The 23,840-nt window shown below is 39.3% G+C and overlaps 1 protein-coding gene across 2 annotated transcripts in view; it reads left to right on the top strand.

The window, feature by feature from the left end:
- The first annotated feature begins 37 nt into the window (after positions 1–37).
- The window catches only part of Ipo9 (importin 9), a 43,857-nt gene continuing 20,054 nt past the window's right edge, over positions 38–23,840 (top strand). The window contains exons 1-10 of one of the 2 annotated variants that reach the window (XM_010645098.2): positions 38–244; positions 15,939–16,000; positions 16,205–16,291; positions 17,430–17,631; positions 20,171–20,259; positions 21,351–21,437; positions 22,137–22,256; positions 22,346–22,446; positions 22,626–22,684; positions 23,492–23,643. In XM_010645098.2, the coding sequence (XP_010643400.1) occupies positions 82–244; positions 15,939–16,000; positions 16,205–16,291; positions 17,430–17,631; positions 20,171–20,259; positions 21,351–21,437; positions 22,137–22,256; positions 22,346–22,446; positions 22,626–22,684; positions 23,492–23,643 (1,122 nt within the window). In that variant the 5' untranslated portion in view covers positions 38–81. Of the gene's footprint in view, positions 245–4,755; positions 4,862–15,938; positions 16,001–16,204; positions 16,292–17,429; positions 17,632–20,170; positions 20,260–21,350; positions 21,438–22,136; positions 22,257–22,345; positions 22,447–22,625; positions 22,685–23,491; positions 23,644–23,840 lie in introns of those variants that run through there. The other variant, XM_033762159.1, reaches the window with a different exon arrangement.

Consider the following 23,840-nt stretch of genomic DNA (forward strand, 5'->3'; position numbering starts at 1 on the left):
CTTCGCGGATTGGCCTTGCGCGGGTGCCGTCATACGGTGGCGGGTCCCGGCCGTGGGGCTGGCGGGTTGAGGGGAGAAAAGATGGCGGCAGCGGCGGCAGCTGGTGCGGCCTCCGGGCTGCCGGGTCCGGTGGCGCAGGGATTGAAGGAGGCGTTGGTGGATACGCTCACTGGGATCCTGTCCCCAGTGCAGGAGGTGCGGGCGGCTGCCGAGGAACAGATTAAGGTGCTGGAGGTGACAGAGGGTGAGTGAGGAGGGACCGTCACGAGGATGGCTCGGACCTCGGCCGGCCGCACAGTCCGCTGACCGCAGCTCGGGACTGGCAGGGAACACGGGGAGCCTGAGCCTGTGGAGATCTGGGCCCCGTGGAGTGGGATAGGAAGGGAGAGCTTGGTGTCGCTGGTGGCTATGGAAGTCCCATAGAGGGGAGGCGCGTCTGCAAGGAGAGGGTCTGGGGAGGTGGAGCCTCGGGGGGAAGGGGAGGGTGGAGAGTGAAAGGATAGATGGAGCCTGGGATCTGCAGAGGACAGAGATGGAGCTCGACTCGGTGCTGTGGCTGTCGCGCGGTCTGGGAAATACTGTTTGAATTCAGCATCGGGGCCATGTGCTGTTCTCTTCAGCTCGGTTGTACTGAGGTTAGAGTACGGGGAGCTATTAGAAGTCCTGAGAGCGTAGGGCCTTGAGAAGACAACTATCGAGGGTTAGTGGGTGTCATCAAACAAGTTTCTGCCTCTGAATTTTAAACTGGCTGGTTCAAACACTTCGAGTTTTCCCAGAGATTAAGTTAAATGCGTATACAGCTGCTTCATCTTCCTGGCAATATTCCCCGTTTATTTTCAGAGTAATTTGCAATTATTAAATACCCTTGTGTGCATTTCTATGCCAAGCAACCGATCTTCCTTTGTTTTTGATTCTTTGTCCCCATCCTATTATGTGCTTGAAAGTGATAGTGAAGGAAATAAACTACTGGTTTGAAATCCTCTGTTAATTTCCTGCTGAGTCGGCTTTCATCAGGTCCACTGCAGCCACTTTACAAACAACAGTTTAATCTCACAACAGGAGAAGGGAAAATCTTCTTGATCTCCATGAAGAAAAACATCTGGTCAGAGCTTCACTGAACTCCTCAGAATCCCTCACCTCAATCAAGAGTATTTTCACTACTCCTTAAATTTAGGCCTCTTCAGAAATATGATAAATTGTCCGTGGTCTGACTGATCTTACTCAAAACCTTGAGTTAACTCTCGTACTGGATGTATTTTCATTGGAAGAAAATGAAGCCAGAATCTCTCTTGCAGTTAGTTTTATACTCATGAAAAAGCTATTGAAAACAAGTTCCCTTCTGTTGGAGAAGTGTTGAGATTTGGGATGTAACAAGTTAAGGACCATTCTTGAAACCCCAGTTGTAGTTGTTCTATACAAGAGGAGGAACCAGTGTGAAGGTGCTGTTTGAAAGCCTTGTATAAATTGGTCTGAAGGGTGTTTATAGCCTCCGAGGTAAAATTCCTTTATTCACACTGTCTCTGCTTCTCCTGGGTATGAAGAAGGAAGAATAATGGAACAAAAACATCTCATCAGATTTAGTTTGCTGTATGAAGATAGTTGATGGTCCGATGCAGATTAATTGTAATTAAACCTTTCTTGAATCATATCCAGTGATTCTGGTGCCCCGCATGCATGTCTGACACTTGGAAAGGTGGACTGTGGTTTAAACTATCCAGTAGCACCACTTTGGCTCTGATCTCTTCTTCAGTTCAGGTCAGATGCCATGACCTCATTTAAGCAAAGCCAATCATAAACTTCTTGAAGTCTTTTTGAAGTTCTGGTCTCCCACTTTTTTATCTTTTTTGGTCTTGAAATTTCAAAATTTCAAAGGTGCAGAAATGGGCCAGTGGCGGGAAATAGATGGATTCTTCCTCATCTCTTCTGCCCCACCCATAACTTCCACATAATGTGCCTTATGGTATGCTGTGGGTATGGAAAGGTTTTAATGCATCAACCTGATATTGGTGGTCTAGTGGGAAGGCATATATATCACTCAGGTTTAGGATGTGGTTCCAAGGTTGGATCAACTCTCTGGAGTTGAGTGTAATGCATTGGGCCTTTTAAAGGCTGCCTGAGTCTTTAAAATAGGCTAGTTTCTTATGTTTGTCAAAAACTGTAAAGATTACGCCCTTCTGTGCCTGTTTTTATTCTATTTATTTATTCAGTTGGTGCCAGGGATTGAACTCTGGTCCTTGCACTTGCAAGGCAGGCGGCAGAACCAGTGAGCTGAATCCCTGGCCTTTGTACCTGTTTTTAGTGGATAATGGTTCATTTCTTAGATAGAGTATCCTTCTCTTTTATGGGCTTTAATAAGTTATCTTTGCTTTTGGGTCCAGAGTACCTCCCATCTTATACAGTATTCTGTCTGAGTCTCTCAGATGTTTTATTGGAGGGGGTTGTCTCAGATGTTGTCTGAACATAAGTTGTGCTCCACTAGCCATCACTCTTCTTGACATGAAAAGATAGCACCACCCCCACCCCCATTAGTATTTAGCAAATTCTTTGGCCCAATGAAACTGACAGGATATTGTTCCTGCTATTAGAAGGCCTTACAGGCCAAGGCAATGAGCCTTTTTTGCAAATGAATAAATAAACGATTTTCTACTCTTTCAGTTGCTTTACATTTTAGTTTTGTTCCCCTAGAATGAACCTTGCTTTCTGGTCTTAGGAAACATACTTTCTTAAAACTTTAAGTTAATAAAAAATCAGGGAGTTATCTGTTGTTATTTGCATTCTTGTAGTTTTTAAAATCTTTTTTTGTTTCCATAGGGCACAGGGTCAGATGACAGCCAGATGTAGTCCTCTTAAACAACCACATTTTATGAAACATTTATTATTGCCTCATATGAGACTGGTCCCACCTGGTTCTTAAGATTAACCAGTCTAGCCTGGTAGTGGTGCACGCCTATAATGCCAGCACTTTGGAGGCTGAGGCAGGAGGATCATCAGAAGTTCAAGGCCAGTTTGGGAACTACACAGGAATTCAAGGCCAGGCTAAACTATATAGTAAGACACTGTTTAAAAAAAAAAAGATTAACTGGTTAGTTTACTTTTGCCAAAAAGCTATGCCTCCTTCCTTGATTGTCACCGATAAGCCTGGTTTTGAAGATTAAGTGGAAAAATCCTTAAGTAGGGGAAGGGCACGGTGTAATTGTCAGTTCCTGCTTAAAAGGACAGAAGCTGACATACTTTGTACCATAGATGAGATTTTAAGAAGTAATTATCTTAGAAAATGGACTTGCCATGCCTAAAATACATCCTGATCATTTAGTCTGCCTGCTGATACTTTATGAGAAATAACTTGCCCACAGTTACTGTAACTACCACATTTTCCAGAATGAGTGCCTGTGCTTTTAAGCCAATGAAGTGTATATATGTGAAAGATCTGCCTGACTCATATAGTGTGTCAATCTGAAAAGGATTGAGATAGTTTATTTCATCAGCCCAGTCTCCTAGAATGGTTTTCCTTAACTCCTGTGCTTGCCATTTTCCATAGTTTATTGGATCTCTGGAAACCCAACAAACCTCTGTGAATAGTTAAAGGCTATATCACGGTTAGTTAGACAAGGAGATGGTTCAGTTACCACCTTGTACAGACAGCATCCCATCCTGAATTGAAAAGGGCAACACTTAAAAGATTTGGAAGTTCCTGGGCTGGGGATTTAGCTCAGTAGCACCGCACTTGCCTTGCAAGCACAAGATCCCGACTTTGATCCCTGGTACCAAAATAAAAAAAAAAAAAAAAAAAAAAAAAAAAAGATTTGGAAGTTCCTGTGCTGAAATATTCAGCAGATAATTATTACCTTTTGTTTTTTCAGAAGGGTTGAGATTTTTAATTTGATCAGCAGAATTTGTAGATATTTAATTCTACCTAATAGGATAAAAATGAAAACTTTTGACTTGTTAGTATGCTCTATTTTATTATTAACAGCATCACATCGAGCATCTTATTTTTTTAAGCATCTTATAATCAAAGATTACACAGGTTGTCAAGGGCCAAAGGTCTCTTATCTCAGTCTTAATTTGCTCTACTCAGCTTCATCTGCTTTGTTTGTGTTTGTTTGTTTGTTTGTTTGACTTATGGTAAGATAATTTTTGAGAATGTCATCTCTTTGTATTTGATGTATTTGTTCTTTAATTTTTATTTCTCAAAATGAAGTTCATTTCTTTTTCTTCTACTTTACTCTCAGAAAAGCATCGCCTAAGTGCTGGGATGAGTTACTTTCATTATAAGCTCTAATTCACTAAGCCACCAGTAGCACAGACTTCTAATATAACTAGATTTATACCCTAGGTCATTTTCTTCCTCTAATTATTTCTTTTTGTCTATTAGCAATAAAGATATATTTCCCCATCATTTGGCCTTGACTTAGGTTTTTTTTTTTTCTTGTGCTGGAATTGAATCCAGCTACTTGTACATGCTAGGCTGGCACTCTACCACTGAGCTATCTTTCCAGCTCAGACTTTTCTGTCTTGTTACCACAGGTCAGGTCACCAAAAAAAAAAAAAAAAATGCTTTTTCTTTCCTTCTCCCACTGTTGGGTTGAGCCAGAGGTCGGGGGGATTGTCTCTCCTTCCCCTTTCCTGGTATTCAGATGCTGCCCAGATGTCTAGGTTGATTCCCCATCTTTGATGCCTAGAGAGATGACCCTGATGGCTGCAAGTTTGCTTTCTGGTTCTCATGGGCACTTTTCTGGCTCTCTTGCAGTATAGCGTAAGCACTGTCCACCTGCGAAGGGAGCCCTTCAAGGATCCAGACGCACTCCTGGGCATGTGGCGGGCACTGAGCCGAGCGGAAGGCGGCCACGCTCGGAAAAAGGCCAGTGGTGGAGTTTTCTTTCTTCTTTCAGCTATGGTTTTGTGGTGCTTATAAACTCCCATGAGAAATAGGGGGCTTCTCCAGAGGTCTAATGGAAATTCTGTCCTCCAACTGTTCACAGTTCTTCTGAGTAGTTGACTAGCAAAGCACTGCCAACTCTTACGTCTCTATAATAGACCCTTAAGACCAGTACCTTTAATTTCTTAATTGATCCTTAATCTTCCATGCTCTCCTTTGAATTTTCCCTTCTATGCCAAGGTTTAGAATAGATAATATTTTTACCAAATGGGGTGAAAAGAAAGAAGGGGAGCAAGGATAATAACAGAGGGAAGCAAAGGACTAAAAGACTGAAAAACGAGTCTAGTTTAAAGAATGAACTAGAGAGTAAAAGAATTTTTAAAAATGAATGACTGCCAGGGATTTGGCTCAGTGGCTCTGCCACCTGCCTCGCAATCACAAGGGCCTGAGTTTGATCCCTGGTACCAAAAACAAAAATACAAGTAGCTGAAATATGAGTGAGACTAGAAAACTAAAAGTAAGGTGTAATCAAGAAGCTAGAGTGAGGGTTAAAATCTAGATGAACTGGGCCGGGGATTTAGCTCAGTGGTTCGGCGTCCTGCCTTATAAGCACAAGGACCCAAGTTCAATCCCTGGTACCAAAAAAAAAAAAAAATCTAGATGAACAGAATAGGTCTGTCTTTATCATCTTGAAAAGGGAAATAGAGAAGTTAAATTTCCTAACAACAATGGCTTTAAAAAGCTGACTTCATAGAACCTCTTGGGAGTATTCCCTTTTAAATCAACTTCATAGATTGAATCTTGATTGATTCTTTCCAAGCAAACAAAATAAAATGGCTATGTATGTCAGTATTTTATATTTTCCCTGCCTTAATTATTTCATAGTAAGTCACTCAGCTATCTCACATGTCTTTCAAAGAAGTTCTGTTGAAGAAACTAATTGGTGAGACTAGAACTCCTCCTACACTTGTGCACTAACATACACAAAAGTTCTTTTTTTAGAAAATGTACTTAGTTGTATTTCTTTTTTATTTTTCAGCTTTTTTTTTTTTTTTTTTTTTTTTTTTTTTTTTTTGGTACCGGGGATTGAACTCAGGCCCTTGCACTTGTGAGGCAGGCGGCAGAGCCACTGAGCCAAATCCCCAGGCCTTTCTTTCTATTTTTAAACGTAGTTGTAGTTCTTCAAAAAATATTGTATAGGTTTTGGGGTTTTGTTTTATGAGATAGGATCTCACTGTGCACTTCAGGCTGGCCTTTCAATTCACTGTGTAGCCCAAGATGGCCTCAAATTCACAGAAGCCCTCCTTCCTCAGCCTCTGAGTGCTGGGATTACAGGCATAAACTATCATATCTGGCATATTGTATAGATTTAAGTGAAAATCTTTAGAGTTTTTACTGCTTAACAGAGATCAGCAATGAATAGGTGAAACTGTGTTGGTCAGATTTAACACAGGCAGAGACCTTTTTTTTTTTTTTTTTTTTTTTTTTTTTTGTACTGGGGATTGAACTCAGGACCTTGCACTTGCAAGGCAGTCATGATGCCAGAGCTAAATCCCTTGCATTAGGATTTTTTTTCTGTCTTTCTTTGTATTAGCTTTTAATTTACTGTCAACTCCATACTTCCACTGTTGCTCTTTTGAAACAATTAAGTTTTATGAATAGGATACTTTCTTATGGTGATTGATATTCATTCTATTCATTCATTCATTTATTTGGTAACAGGGTTTGAACTCAGGACCTTGCACTTGTGAGGCAGGTGTTGTGCCACTCAGCTAAATCCCTGGCCCAGTATGCCTTTATTTTTAGTGGACACATGGTCTAGGCAGAATAAATTGAGTTAAATAGAGGACTCTAATTTGTTTCCCCTCATATCTTCCTGTATCTTAATCCAAATGGATTCTTTGTCTTTGAATTTTTGAGATTGCCATTTTTGAAACTCTAGGTGCCTATAGAGAAGAAAATCTATTCTGTTCTACTTTTAAAATTTTGTCTTTAGTTCGTAATGATGAAGAAAAAAAATAGTGATTTTTTTTTTCTGATTTTTTTTTTCCCCAGCAAGACTTTTGAGCAGACCATCATATTAGTTGAACTTTCAAAGTTCATACTTATGTGAAGGAAATAAAGTTTTAGAGAAAACCCATTTTAAAGTACTTGTAGGTGCATATCTCTGGTTGACTTGGGCTTCTGGCCCCACATTGGTCTTAATTTTATGATCTCTTATTCTTTACTGTACTTCACCAATCTTGGTGATACTGGAAACAAGATAGTAGTGGGATGGGGGCGGGGGTGATCTTTGGTAGTTAAGCGATCATTATGATCATTACTAGAGAGGCTACCTTCTGGCACAGTTAGGGAAAAGAATAAATTCACACTAAGCTTTTCTCTGAAAAGAGTAGCCTTGAAATTCTCCAGCTGATGACGAAGAGCCCCAGACCGACAGGCTCTGGTGTAGTTTGCCTGGTCTTCATGCTCAATCTCTTATGACTCCTTTGATTGGTGCCATTGTGGACTAATGGAAAATGTATGGTTCCTTTTCTTTTCTAGGAGTGTCTGTATTCCACTAACACTCTTACTATTGCTTTCATTGGAAAGATGAATAGCTATTCACATTTGTTTAGGCTTTATAGCCCAAATTCAAGGTTTAAAAGTCTCATTCCTCGGTATCTTTTTCATGCTGTATGACTGGAAGTTTTGCTTACTTTGATCACATTTTACTTTGTCTCAGTAGTGATGATCCAACAACTGCTCTTGCCAGGAACATTAAAAACCCACATTGTAGTGGCTCATGCAAAAATTACTTAAATAGTGTCTTCGAAAAAATACTGTCTGTCCTGAATAGTCTATGAATGTGTTTGTTTGTAGATGATTCTGAAGGAAGTTATGTAAGTCATACCGGAATTGGTTCACAGTGTTCAGTGAGTCCAGGCCTGGTAAACAGGGACATTTTGAGCAGACTTGAAGCCATGCAGTTAACATCTATTATCTCATTAAAGGAAGTATGAATGCCCTTAGTAGTATTTTTCTCCTTTTCAAAATGGATTTTACATGTGTATTTAATGTACTTTTTTTTCTTAAACTTGAATATTGTTATCTGAGAAGTCCTCTTAAACTATACATGACTCATTTGTATTTTAAGAGTCCATTTTGAAAGTTGACTTTCATATCTTTGGGTTGTAACACCTGTTTGTTTCAAATAGGTAGATAGATTTTACTCGAGTCTAAACTGGCCAGGCTAATCTTGAGAATTAGGGTGGTTTTCAGTATCAATAAGAAGTAATTGTACAGGTTTCAAGTGTTGTGATTTAATCATTCAATATATGTCTTAGAAAGAAAATATGGCTTATTTTATGGTGTTTTTAGAAAAGAAAAGAAATCCCTTTCTTCCTATGGAAAATGATAAATGCCATAGGAATGTATCAAAAACTGCAATTTAAAATAAAGGCATATTAACCCATTTATGCTGGTTTCAATTTGTTTTTGCATGAAATTCATGTATGTTACCTAAAAAAATTTAGGGAACAAGAATTAGAAGAGAAAATTTTTTATAATCTTCTACTGTATGTGTTGTCATTCCAAAAATGGAACACTAGTCATAAATGGATTAGGAATAAAGTAAGCCAGATGTGGTGATACATGACTGTAACCCAGCTACTTGGGGGGCTGAGGCAAGAGGATTGTAGACCAGCCTAAGCAATGTAGTAAGACCCTGTCTTTAAATTTAGATAGATTGACAGGCTAGACAGACAGGGCTGAGGATGTAGCTCAGTGGTAGAATGTCCTTGAGTTCCATGTCCAGAAAGAAAAAAGATGGTGGGGAGTAGGAGGGTGATCTAAGAATTCAGTAAAATATCAGGGCTTATACAAAAATCAATAGATTTCATATATACAAAGGTTAACGGTCTAATAGGTTTTTTTTAATGCCAAACTACAACAGTAACAGAAAAATTAAATACTTTGTAGTGTAACAGGAAATGTGCAAGAATTTATAAAAGATACTTTTTTGTTTTTATTTTTTTTTTTTTGAGACAGGGTCTCATATGTAGTTGAGTCTGACCTGGAACTCACTATGTAGCCCAGGCTGATCTCGAACTCACAGCAATCCTCCTGCCTCAGCCTCCCAAGTGCTGGGATCACAGGCGTGCACCACCATGCCCGGCTAAAAGATACTTTTTAAAGATTCCTGAAGACCTTGAAATTAGGTGTGAACAAATGGAAAGACTTATTCTCACTGTATAAGACAATTCAGCTTTATAGATAAACTAGACAGGTGATTCTAAAGTTCATATTTAAAAAAAGCTTGGAACAATAACTCCAAGAACACTGAAGAGGGAAAACTATAAGAAATAGAAATGTAAACCAGAAAGTCCAGAAATAGAAGAACCTGTGGAAATTCAGTACAGCTTGAGCATCCCTAAATCTGAAAATCTGAAATGCGCCCAAATCCAAAACTTATTGAATGCCAGAATGATCCCACAAGTGGAAATACCATGGCCTGACCTACATGATGAGTCACAGTCAAAATGCTGGCACACTGCTGGGTGTGGTAGCGCACACCTGTCACACGAGCCATGGATGTGTATGCAAGGGAATGTTTGGAGTATGAGGCCAACCTGGGTGACACAGTAAGACGACCTCAAAAAAGTTTTTAATGCAGGCACACTAAAAGTACTGTATAAAATTACCTTCAGGCTACAGTATTGGGCTAAGATATCCAATTATATACATGCAGATATTCCAAAATCTTAAACAAATATGAAACACCTCTGGTCCCGGTCATTTTGGGTAAAGGATAATCAGCCTGTATAGATATAGGAGATATCTCAGATCATCAGAGGTAAGCATGAAAACATGAACACAACACACACACAGAGTATTGGGATTGAACCCAGGGCCTTCACACAGCCCTTTTTTATTTTTTATTCTGAGTCAGGATCTTACTGAGTTGCCAGACTGGGGTCAAACTTGCTATCCTCACCCTCCTAGAATGCTGAGCTTACAGGTGTGCATCACCACACTTGGCTTAAAGATGGAGTTTTTAATAGAGTACTAGAACAAGCCTGTACCCATTAAAATTATATCTATGTCTCATATCATATTTTAAAAACAAATGGATTGGGAAAATGAAGCCACTCAAGTACTAAAAGAAAACATGGGTGAATTTCTCTTTAAGTTAAATTTTTTTCCAATACTCGGAATCGAGGGCTGGGGATTTGGCTCAGTGGTTCTGCCACTTGCTTCACAAGGGCAAGGGCCTAAGTTTGATTCCTAGTACAAAAAAAAAAAAAAAACAAGCTTCCAATACTTGGAATCAAACTCAGGACCTTGCTCTTGCCAGGCAGGTGTGATGCCACTGAGCTATATCCCTGGCCCTTTTCTTTAACTTTAAGCAGAGAAAAACTTTCTAATTTAAGCCTCAAAAGCCAGTTGCAATAAAATAAAAGATTCCTAAATTTGACTGCTTAAAATTTTTTTTTGCAACTTGAATGGCAAAAAAAATTGAAGGCAGAAGAAACTACATGTGAGAATTTTTTTCTCACAGTATATACACAGTACCACAGACAGAAGGGTAATACAGTTGATACACAGTATAAAGATTTTTTTCTTCTTGTACTGGGGATCAAACTCAACATAGTAGACAAATATGTTCCAGCCCTTTTAAATTTTATTTTGAGATACAAAGTCTTGCTAAATTGCCTAGGCTGGCCTTGATTGGAATCCTTCTGTTTCAGCACCCCCTGCCCTCCATCCAGCAATTTGGAATACAAGTGTTCACCACTGCCCCTAAAAGAACTGTTAAAGATTAGGAAACAAAGGACCAAAACCCTCAAAGACTACTGTTGGGCAATTGGAGAAGGGCATGGATAGACAACCATCTTCCTCCAGAAAAGATTTTCTCATTATAGTCAGACAAAAAAAAAAAAAGTTGAACACACTTGTGATTGAAGAGTACAAATTAAAACGATACTGGGCCGGGTGGTAGTGCACACCTGTAATCCCAGTACTCGGGAGGCTGAGGCAGGAGAATCACTGCGAGTTGAGACCAGCCTGAGCTACATAGTGAGTTCCAGGTCAGTCTCAACTACATAGTGAGACCCTGTCTCGAAAAACAAAATTGTTTGTGGGGCTGGGGATTTAGCTCAGTGGTTCCACTGCCTGCCTTGCAAGCACAAGGACCCCCTGGATTGAACTCAGGTCCTTGCATTTACAAGGAAGGGGCAGAACCACTGAGTTAAATCCCCAGCCCAAATTAAAACAGTATTGAAATGTCATTTCTCATCTACTAGACTGACAAAAATTTTAAATGTGGTGCCACATTTTGTTGACAAAACTGGAGAACTTTTAGTACATGGTGCTGGGGATCAAACCTAGGGCCTCAGTCGTGTTAAGCAAGCATTCTGCCACTAAGCTATACCCTCAACCCTGAGAAATACTCTTAGGTCTTGCTGGTGGGAGCACAAATTAGTGTGATCCTAGAGGAAAATCTGACCACATCCAACAACATTACTTATGCATTTTACCTCTTAAACCACAACTCTGCTTCTGAGAGTGTGATTTGAAGATATCACCTTCAACCGTAAGAAAATATGAACTGCTCATTTAGAGGAGAACGGTTGAAAAAAAATGGTGCATTTCTATAATGATATGTTATCTAGCTGTAATAAAGAATGAGAAATGTATGAACTGATTTGGAGTAATTTCCATGATATAATGTTAACTAGGAAAAAAGCAAAGTGCTAAAGAGTATCTATAAATTACTTTACATGTAAGCAAGAAGGGTGTATAAGAAAATACACATGAGCCAGGCCATGGCAACACATGCCTGTAGTCCCAGCTATTTGGGAAGCTGATATAAGGGCATCACTTTTGCAGGAGTTCAAGAGCAGCCTAGTGACACCTTGTCTCAAAACAATAACAAAAACTCCCACACGTATTTGCTTACTTGTGTGAAAGAAATACAGGAAAGATAAATCAGAAACTGACTGATTACCTACCTCCATTGAGTCGGGGAAGAGGTGGGGTGGAAACAAGGAAGCAAAGAGAACAAGTTAATAGGGATGAAGAAGGACCAGTGCTGCTTGGTAATACGCCTTTTTGTATAGCTTTGATTCTGAGAATCATTGTATTATATACACGTCCCCAAATTAAATAATTAAAATTCAACAATATAAAAAGGAGCCCATGGGATACAAGTAATAAATGAAATAACTTGATTACAAGTTAATGTAAAATTCGGTGCTGAGGAAAAAACAACTAGCCTAAGTAACTTTGGAAAATAGTATTTGACTGCTTACTGCCTAAAGTTAAAAAAAAAAAAACGAAAACTGAACAAAATAAAGAGCCAGTGATGTACAATCTCTAGTTCAATCTCTAGTACTACAGAAATACATAAATTTATTGTAGATTACGAGAACCGAGTTTGTCACTGTCAGAGAAGGAAACTACAAATAAGGAAAGAGAGAAGAATAGAATGAACGTTGAGGTAATGGGGTAGCATCCGCGATGTCAGTGTGATAGACAGATACGTAGGGGTACTGTGTGTCCCAGCTCTGCTCTCTGAAAGGATTAGAAATAATGACACCCTAGTAGCAATATACATACGTAGAGCCCACGTGTTGGGTTTTTTTTTTTAAAGATATCTTTATTTATTTGTTTTTGGTACCGGGGCTCAAACTCTGATTTAGTGCTTGTGATGCAGGCAGCGGCACAACCGAGCTAAGTCCCTGGCTCCACATGTTGACTTCTAACTAGCCTAGTTATTCTCCACTAAAAAACACCGATGCTTTTTGGAGAAGTCGCTTCCTGGGCCTGGGCATAGAAGATACAACTTGAGCCTAGAATATCTAGTAATATATGGAAAGTTCTAGAAAAAAGGATGGGGCACGTGGATATAATTACCCAGGACACAGCTGGAAGTAGTTTAATGGCCAAAGCTGGAACAATGTGGGCAATAAAATAAATAATGATAGTATTGGATTAAAACAATAAAATAGGTACTTATGAGTCCATACAGGCATGAATAAATAATTAAAGCAAAAGGGACAGTTCTTCCTTACGGAAGAATTCCAGTTAGTAAGTGAAGAGAATAAAGAACAGCATAACCGTTAAACACTGTAATAGTCATTGCATACAGCAGTCACATGCAGGTACTAAAATCACTGGGTGATACGTGTGCATAACACAGTCCATGTCCTACTCCACACAAGGTATAAACATGTAGTGCCTGGGCCAGGGATTTAGCCCAGCGGTTCGGTGGCCGGCCTTGTAAGCGCAAGGACGCGAGTTCAATCCCCGGTACCAAACAAACAAAAAAAAACTAGTAAACATATAGTGCCACCACCCCCACCACAAAAAAAGGAAAGGGATTAAGGGATAGAGGGAGGGAAGGGAAAAGGCATGAAAAGAAGGAATGAAGATGAGTTCTGTACATGCACCACCTCCACACAAGGAATGGAAACATTATGTACTACACACATGTACTAATTAATAATACAAAAATCAGTGGGCAAGAGTTTGAAAAGAAGTAGGATAGTAGCATAATTTCAAAATATCTGTCCCCAAATTTTTAGAAAAACCAGTATCTTTACGATGAAGAAAAAGCAGACCTCGCATTGTGAAGTAATCAAGGTTAACAGTAGCAGTAATACAATTTATCAATATTATGTATTCCCTGATGTGATACTCTGAGAACACAGCTTCACTAGCTCATATTCCTCATAAAAATACTTAATTTCAATCTAAATATGAGGAAACTTCAGGCAAACTCAAATTGAAACATATTCTACAAAATAGCATCAGTACTTATAAAAGTGTTCTGATTGTAATACTGATAACTTTTTCTTACTTTTTTTGTAGTATGTGGCAGTAATTATGCCATGCAGTTTAAAGGGTTGCTTAATACATAGACAGCATTATTATTTTGTCATCCAGGAAACTGATATTTAGAAAAGCAAGTAACTTGCCTGAGGATAGACGTGGTAGTTTCAGAATTTTAACCTCAACTAACCAAAATCCAGAGCTTATTCTCTGACGTTTTGGTTTTTTTGTTGTTGTTTGGTTTGGTTTGGTTTGGTTTTTTTGTACCAGTGATCAAACTCAGCACCTTGCACTTGCAAGGCAGGCAGTGGCACCACTGAGCTAAATCCCCAGAAGAGTTTATTCTCTTAACCAAACTAATCATAGTTACCTCCAAGTGGAGAGTTTCAACAGGCTGATCATTCCTGCTTGGAGGCCACCGTAGATTGCATCTGGTTGTTCATTCTCTAGCTGCTGTTTCTATTAGACAGTGCTGTTCAATAGAAATAGGATATGAGTAACATAAGATTTTAAATTTCCTATTGGCTGAATTAGAAAGCAACAAATAAGGGCCGGGGATGTAGCTCAGGGTTCCACTGCTTGCCTCACAAGTGCCAGGTCCTGAGTTCGATCCCCAGTACCAAAAAATGAAAAAAAGGAACAAATAAAACATTTTAATACTGTACCATTTAACCTGGTTTTTGCAAAATATATTTCAACATATAATCGATATAAAAATTAAGATATTTTACTTCTATTTTCATACTAAGTTTACAGTCTGATGTGTTTAGTGGATTTTGTTTGTTCATCACATTTTCATCCATCTCAATTCTCATGAGTCACATTTCAAATACTTAGCCTTTTTGACTGATTTCTACTGTATTAGTTTCATATTGTGAGGTATGGAAATTTTGTGGCAACCTTGGTCTTACATTCTTCCTCTTTTTCATAAATAAATATTTAATAATTCACTCCTTTCAAGTGTAAATCCAATCTATATTTTCATTTGGGTATAAAAATTCTTTATAGCCTCTTAATATGCAGCTCAGAATTAATATTTGCATTGCTTATTGGAAACTATGCAACACTTACATTTTTAGAAATGAGGCTGTTGAGGGCTGGGGTTATAGTTCAGTGGCACAGTGTCTGCCTGGTAAGTGCAAGTCCCTGAGTTTGATTCCCAGTAACAAAAAATAATAATAATAATAATAACAGTAGAGCCAGGCATGGTAGCGCACGCCTATAATCCCAGCACTCTGGAGGCTGAGGCAGGAGGATCGCTGTGAGTTCAAGACCAGCCTGGGCTACATAGTGAGTTCCAGGTCAGTCTCAACTACATAGTGAGATCCTGTCTCAAAAAAACAAAAATAAAATAATAATAACAATAATACTCTTGAAGCCAGGTTTTAGACTTCATTGTCTTGTAACTGGTAGTATTTATCTGGGCAATTCCTTTTTTCACATTTTTATTGGTACATGTTTGAGATACATAATGATTACATCCTTGTAGGGAGTTGATACATGTTCATAACACATTATCATTATTGTTGTTGTTGTTGTTATTATTATTATTATTTTGATACCAGGGATCAAACTCAGGACCTTTGCACTTGCAAGGCAGACAGCAGCACCACTGAGCTAATCCCCAGCCCCACATTTTGATTATGTTTTTATCCCCCTACCCCAAGTCTCTTGGTCACCTTCCCTTTTGCAAAAGATTTATCTCCCTATTTCCTATTGCTTATTTTGTCCTATTATTTAAGCTTTGGGTTTCTCACATAAGAGAAACTGTGCAATGCTTGTGTATCTGATTTATTTCACTTAACATTGTGGTCTCAAGGTGCATCCATTTTCGTATAAATGACTCAGGTTTATCCTTCTTTATGGCAAAGTATTATCTGGGCAACTCTTGACTCTTACCTGTTAAATTTTCCTTGGGGTTGCATAGTCCCAGTTTTCTCTTAGTTACTGCATTCATTGATCTGGAGGAAAATGTTACTGTTGTGGAAGAGAAGACGGCTGGAAGGTGCTATGCAGTGATTGGAGAAAATAAGGGAACTGGAACTGTTACTGTGAAGAACCGTTCCCTGCAGGCCAGCTTGTTCCTCTTATCTAGAAGGAATCAATCCGAACAGTTATAAGCACTTTTAGAAGCAGTGGATAACTTTCTTTATGTAATCTTTTCATGGTATCAGGGTTTGGAGCTTGGTAAATTGCTAGGACTTTCTAGATGCTGTTAAACTCACAGTAAAGCTTTCTTTTTCAGAATTTGGTGTTCACTTGGCAGAGCTGACTGTCGATCCCCAAGGGGCACTGGCAATCCGTCAGGTAAGTCCAGACTGGCACAATTTATAAGTAATTTCCTTTTACTTGGTAATAAAGTTTGCTTATGGGAAAGAGAAAGAATAAGGCCAATTTATAAATAACCTATAACTTTAACTAGATTTAGATATGATTCAAATGCATCAAGCTGTGTATGTGGTTACTTGTGAAAAGTCTTATTCTGCTGCACTTCTTGGCTTCTCTTCACAGCTGGCTTCAGTTATCTTGAAGCAGTATGTGGAGACTCACTGGTGTGCCCAGTCAGAGAAGTTTAGGCCTCCTGAGACTACAGAAAGGGTAAGAACAGTTGCTTGATTAATCTACCTCCAAGATTTGAGGGACTGTTTTAAGAGATTAGGCTATCAGGCCAGGGATTAGCTTAGCAGCACTGCATCTGCCTTGCAAGTGCAAGGTCCTGAGTTCAATCCCCAGTACCAAAACAAAAAGAGAGAGAGATTAGGCTGTCAACATTCTTTGACAACATGGAGCAATCAAAAGACTAGGCTGAAACCAGGCACAATGGCACTGGTCTGTAATCCCATCTACTCGGGAGGCTGAGGTAGCACAATTCCAAGTTCAAGGCCAGTCTAGTCAATGTAGTAAGACCCTGTGTCAAAAAAAAGAGAAAAGAAAAGCACTAGGGATATAGATCAGTGGTAGAGGGCTTACCTAACGTGCACAAGACTCTGGGTTCAATCTCTGGCACTAGGGGGTAGCGGGTAGGAGTCGGGCCTAGACAGAAAAAGAGATTGGTAGCTGATCTTATGTGTGCTGAGCAATAAGATAAAAACAGCTTAAGCATCATGCTGGCCTGTGTCCAAATTCCACTTCTACCCTTTACAGGCTATGAAATCATTGTGGTTTAGCATATTTAACTGCTAAATCCTAAATCTCTACGATTGGAATTAAACTACCAACTTCAAAAGGCTTGAACATTAAAGGAAACCACGTTTTTACATAGTAGAATGCTGTGCAACCAACTTGGACTCCCAAGAATCATTGAGATACAGGCTCTAGAGAAACACTGTTCTTCGGAACCTTCTGCAAATATGGAAACATTTTTAGATCTGGGATGTCCAATAGGAGACCTTCTGTGGCTTTTGAGCACCTAAAAATCTGCCTCCTGCAACTGAGGAACTGAATTTTAATTTTACTTAATTTTCATTGAAATGGCCACGTGGAGCTAGTGGCACCTGTAATGGCCAGCATAAGTTTAGAGATCACAGATGAACTCTGTGAGTGAATTTTTGAGTTCGTGTAGGAATTTTCTATAAATATGAGGTTTCTTGTAGGGTTGGTTGGTTGGTTTGTTTTGTTTTGTTTCATTTTATTTTGTTTTGTTTTGTTTTTAATCTAACAAATTTCCAAACTGGACTGGACTCTGCCAGTGACTTATAACCTGATCTAATGGCAAGTGGACTTTCCTCCTCCACAGGCAAAAATCATTATCCGGGAGCTACTACCCAATGGGTTGAGAGAATCAATAAGCAAAGTGCGTTCCAGTGTTGCCTATGCAGTGTCAGCCATTGCCCACTGGGACTGGCCTGAAGCCTGGCCCCAGCTCTTCAACCTGCTCATGGAGATGTTGGTGAGCGGAGACTTAAATGCAGTCCATGGAGCCATGCGTGTGCTGACAGGTACTAAAGTCATTTTCCTGGTGTTGGTATTTGGATCCCAGGTGGCAGACGCACTTATAAGAAGCTGTGTGAAGCCGGGTGTGGTGGCACACACCTGTAATATTGCTGACAGGTACTAAAGTCATTTTCCTGGTGTTGGTATTTGGATCCCAGGTGGCAGACGCACTTATAAGAAGCTGTGTGAAGCCGGGTGTGGTGGCACACACCTGTAATACCAGCATTCGGGAGGCTGAGGCAGGAGGATCGCTGTGAGTTCAAGACCAGCCTGGGCTACACAGTAAGACACTGTCTTGAAAAAAAGAAGGAAATCTGGGCTGGGGATTGATCTTAGTGGTTTTGCTGCTTGCCCTGCCAGCGCAAGGTCCTGAGTTCGATCTCCGGTACCCCCTAAAAAAGGAAATCTGTATCTAAACTTTAACCTTTTTATGCCAATCTTTTAGAAATCATTCTTTCTCTCTGTTCATGTGTGAGACCCTAGAATATAGGAAACATCTCACCTATATTTTATCTTGTTTCTCTATGACCTGCTAGCTTACCTGAACTGTATTAGTTACTTTGAATGCAAAGTCTACTCTGAATCTCAGTTTACTGAGCTTGGCATCTAAGCCAAATCATACTAGTGGTACTAATGGTAGATGATATCAGTTCTGTGTCACAGGCAAATTCTTCTCCATTCATTTCAGAACTTCCTCTTCCTGTGCCCCAGCTACCTTTTTAAACTGCCTACTTATGTTCTCATTGGCTGCTTGTGGCAGTGCTTCACTTTTAACTCAGATATAATGCAGACTTACCAAAACAATTAAATGACATGAAATGAAATTTAAAAATCCAAATGTTTCTTGCACATATTTTTCACTTCCTTCTTACTTCCCTTGCCTTTCCTTTATGATTACTTATTCAGTGACTCCATGTACTCCTCCGTGGAATTGGAAGAGTTCTTTATTGTAGCATCATAGTACTAGATATATTTTTTACCTACAAAAGGAAGCCTATTCCCAATTAATTTACTAACACAGTAGATTCTTTTTGATAGACCTGGAGAAAAAGGATGATTGTACATTTATCCCTATTGGAATGCTGAAAAGTCCTCATTGTAGTTGACAAAGGAAATTATTGTTCAATGAGATCATTTTTCTGTCAGCCAAGCGAAAGAACTAGTAGGGAAATTTGTATCCTTTTATAATGAAGTCGTCAGAAAGAGAGAGGATTGTAGCCAACTTCCACTCCCAAATAACTGCTTCAAATATTTTCAAAGGAGGACAAACTATATGAACTCTGAAAATAGAAACTCAGGTATGTATAAAGATAGCAGAATATTAGGATATGCACAGGAGCCATGAGGAGAATGAGACTGATTCTCTTCAGGATCTCTTTGGTGTGTGTTTTTGAAGCAGCATCTTGCTGTATTGCCCAGTGTGGCTTTGAATTCCTGTACTCAAATGATCACCCTTCCTCAGCCTCTTGAATAAGTGGGACTGCAGCATTCACTGCTGCACCCGTGCACCCGTCCTCTTTGAAGTTTTGTTAGGTTTGGTGTGGTGGGTACTGGGGATCGAACTTGGGATGTTGGGCTTCTGAGGCAGGCAGTGGCACCACTGAGCTAAATCCCCATTCCTGGTTTTTCTAAATTTACTGTACCTGTCTTCTTTCATTGAGGCTTCTTAATTACTTGTATATTTATAAAAGAAAACTAAGCCTTATAGTGTGAAGGAAATGTAAACATAGCAGCTAAGAATTAAAATACTTGATTCACAAGATACACCTTTCCCAATAGTCTCAAAGAATTTTAGAGATTGAAGTGTTGGTTTCTTGGACCTTTTTCTGACTTACTGAATGACTTCAGAAAACTTATATTGAACTTTAAACCTATAAAGTGTGGCTGGGCACAGTGACACCCACCTGTAACCCCAGCTACTCACAAGGCTGAAACAGTAGGATCTGGTAATGAAGGCCAGTCTTAGCAACATGATGAGACTTGTCTGCAAAAGAACAAATAAACAAACAAACAAAATAAAAACTGTAAAGTGTGAATAAGTTGAGACTATTGGGAATAATCACTGGAGAGTAAAAAATGCAGTCACTTTTTAGTAGGGTTAAATTGCACTGCATAAAACTTATTAGCATTAATAGGCTATCCATCATAATTTGTTTGGTCTGAGTCTTAGGATATCTAAATAAAATAGAACACTCACTATTCAAAGGTCAGGATTTATTCTTCATGAGAAAGTCAGAGCTAGTAAAGGAGATAAAACCTCAGGGCTGGGAATTTAGCCCAGCAGCACATGTCTGCCTCGCAAGAGCAAGGTCCTGGGTTTGATCTCCAGTAGCAAAGGGAAAAAGAAAAGAAAAGAAAACCTTGACATTTGATCTTCATTTGACTCATAGGGATTGATGTTACCCAGGATAGAGGGGTGTATTAATTTCTTTTTCTATCCCAGGATAAAGTGTCCTTAGTTGTGTGCTGATGGAGAGCACTGTCTAGAAACAGTTTGAAACTTTTCACATTTAATGGCTTACATTTTGATACTACTCTTTGTAGAGTTCACTCGAGAAGTGACAGACACCCAGATGCCACTTGTTGCTCCTGTCATTCTTCCAGAGATGTATAAGATCTTCACCATGGCAGAGGTATGGAATCTCAGCTCCCTGATTTCAACAGAAAAGGGCTGTTTGGGCTGCGGTTAGCCTCCACCTCTCGGGTGGGAGATTATTGTGTTTGCCACTAATCCCCACCCTATAGACTCAAACTGTCAAAGTTCTAGATCAGAGTCTGAACTAAACATAGACTTTTCACTCAGAACTACAGGCAGCCTTTGCTGAAGGAGTGATGTATCTTCATATACTTCTTGGCATCGTCTAATCCCAAAATGCCTAGAGCCTTTACTGCTGCCTGTAGCCCCTGTTAAGGATTTAGAAATAGTCTATCACTTCATTGTACAAATAGATCCTTTTTGGTAAGAGTGTGGTATTGGAGATTGGATCCAGGGCCTTTACACTGAACTACTCCCAAACCCCTTTTTTATTTTTCATTTTTTTTACCCCTTTTTATTTTTAATTTTGACACAAGGTCCTGCTAAATTGCCTGGGCTAGGCTGTAATTCTCAATCCTTCTGCCTCAGCCTCCAGAGTGCTGGGAATACAGGTGTGTGCCTTAGTCCCTGGCTCAATAGACCCTTAATATGCCACATATATAATATGCCGGATATGTATATTTGAATATTAATCTGTATATGCATGATATAACTCATTGACAGTAAGGTATATAGATGTATGACGGGTAGTGTTTTAACCTCCCTATTTTACTGCTCTCAATCAGTAGTGTACATTTTAAAAGAAGTACATTTATAGGTGTGCATGGTGGCGCTGTGAGTTTGAGACCAGCCTGGGCTTCATAGTGAGTTGCAGGTCAGTCTTAACTACATAGTGAGACCCTGTCTCAAAAAACCAAAAAGAAAGAAAGAAGTACATTTAGAGCTGGAGATATTGCTCAGCGACGTGCTTATTAGAATTTGTGAGGCCCTTGGTTTGTTTCCCAGCACCATGAAAGAAAAGGGGGGCTGGGAACATAGAAGTTTCTCTCAAACATGGATGAATTAATATTTCCCATCTCTGTAGGAAATTAATCTCATGTGAAGATTGATCAGTCATAGTCTTACTTCTGGTCACACACACGTGCATACAGGCTCCATCGTCAGGCTGTGCTGTAACCTTTTTCCTAGGTGTATGGTATTCGAACCCGTTCCCGAGCTGTGGAGATTTTCACCACTTGTGCCCATATGATCTGTAACATGGAGGAGCTGGAGAAGGTAAGTGAGACTTTGAATAACCAATAAACTTCATATTAAAATCTTTGATAATGCCTTCCATTGCAGCAAAGCAGTGGCTCATTGTCATAAGCAGTTTTGTAGGTAGACAACTGTTTGAGTAAATGCTTAAATTTGTATATAGTTTATTTCTTCAAACACCTTATCCCATGTCCTTTTTGTATTAGTTTCCCTAGAACCTTTCTATTCCTTTATGGTCCTCTTATGTGAAATAGAGCTAGCTGAAAAATACTGATTCCTGGGATTCAGAAGTGGTTATGGAAAAGTGGTCTGATATAATGACTTTTAAATAGACTATGGTGCAGAATTGCAAGTGTAATTAAGGAAATTTTGTGGAATCTTTGGAAACACCTCTATGCCCTTCTGATTGGGACCTGAGCCTGAAGAGAGCTTTAGATACCTCAAATCTCCATGTCCAGCTGGGTGTGGTATTGCACATCTGTACTCCCAGCTACTCAAGAGGCTGCAACAGGATTGCAAATTGGAGGCCAGCCTGGGCAGCTTAGTCTGACTGTGTTTCAGAATAAAACAAAAAGGGCTAGGGAGGTAGTTCAGTGGTAGACATTTGCCAAGTATGTGCAGAGCCCTTGGTTCAGCACCAAGTACTCCAGAAACAAAACAGACATTGTGTGATACATATATTGATGTTTGTCCAGGATTAACTTTGATTTCTGTTATCAGGGTGCAGCCAAAGTCCTCATCTTCCCTGTGGTGCAGCAGTTCACAGAAGCCTTTGTTCATGCTCTCCAGATACCAGATGGCCCCACATCTGACAGTGGGTTTAAGATGGAGGTCCTAAAGGTAAACATTTACTACAAGTGAGATTGGGAGTTTGGGGAGTGTAGTCTGAAACCATTGATTGCATTCTTGGCTGTTTTTCTCCTTTTCAGGCAGTGACCGCCCTAGTGAAAAACTTCCCAAAGCACATGGTGTCCTCCATGCAGCAGATTCTGCCTATTGTTTGGAACACCCTAACAGAGAGTGCAGCTTTATATCCTTTCTTGAAAGCCCGAGGGTTCTTGTACCACCTATAGTTGGGAATCGAGCCTTGGGTCTCACATTCGTGTGGTTCACTGTTAAGTGTCTACTCCTAGCATTAAAGTACATAACATTCTCTTGTAACGTGTGTAAAGCAAACTCCAAATTCTATTTCTTTACTCTTCTTCATACTTATGTGAGGACAGAAGTGAATTACACAGAGGAAGTAGAAGATCCTGTGGATTCTGATGGTATGTAGTTTATGTGATCTTGACATAAATACCAGATATTGGGAAAAAGGATCTGGAATCAGGTTTCCTTTCAGTATATTAGATGTTAAGAACTGAGAATTGACCATCTTTATTCTGCATAGACATTTGTAAAAACATGTACTTACAGAATTTCTGAGTTGGAGCAGTTTCCTTAAAGGCCATTTAATCCAATTACTTTTTGGTGGTTTGTCTAGTTTAATTTTGAAGTCCCAGATGAAGACACTTTCATTTCTGTTTTAAATATTTCAGATCAAAAGTAGATAAGCTGGAAAATACATTCAGTGTTTCTGATTTCTTTACTTGAAAAACCAAAGAGGGCTAGGGATGTAGCCCAGTGGTAGAGTGCTTGCCTAGCATGCGCAAGGCCCTGCATTTGATCTCCAGCTCTGCAAAATAAATAAGTAAAAGAATAATTAAAAAGAAAAATAACTGATATGATGACACACACCTGTAATCCCAGCAGCTGGGAAGCTGAGGCAGGAAGGATCACTACAAGTTTGAGGCCAGCCTGGGCTACATAGTGAGTTCAAGACCAGCCTGAACTGCATAGTGAGACCCTATATCAAACGCCCCCCCAAAAAAGAAAAGAAAAAACCAAAACTTCATTAATATCCTCACAGTTCCTCTCTTTGACTCTTTAACCTCCTCTAACAGTCCTTTGGGATAGTGATTAATTAGCAAGTAATGTATTCACTAATTTACAAAGATAATATAGTTTATTTCCAGCATATATGATCTCCTTTTGCTGTCTTATCATTAATTTCTTCTCTTATATATTTCCTTTAGGTGAAGTCCTGGGTTTTGAAAATCTCGTCTTTAGCATTTTTGAATTTGTCCATGCCCTACTAGAAAATAGCAAATTCAAAAGCACTGTTAAGAAAGCCTTGCCTGAATTGATTTACTATATTATCCTGTACATGCAAATCACTGAGGAACAGGTAAATAATATTTAAAAGACAGTTAACAGCTTGTATTTGGAAAGGCACCTTGATGAATATGAGGCCTTGGTGAAGTAAACACTTTATTTCTGAAAAACGAGCACTAAGAGAAGAACTTCATATGAAATTCTAGGAAAGCTCTGACTTTTTTTTTTTTTTTTTTTTTTTATTTCCTGGTCTTTTGTTATATTTGGTTT

This window comes from Fukomys damarensis, unplaced genomic scaffold (assembly GCF_012274545.1).
Source record: "Fukomys damarensis isolate Sample0158 unplaced genomic scaffold, DMR_v1.0_HiC HiC_scaffold_11, whole genome shotgun sequence".
NCBI classification, from domain to species: domain Eukaryota; kingdom Metazoa; phylum Chordata; class Mammalia; order Rodentia; family Bathyergidae; genus Fukomys; species Fukomys damarensis.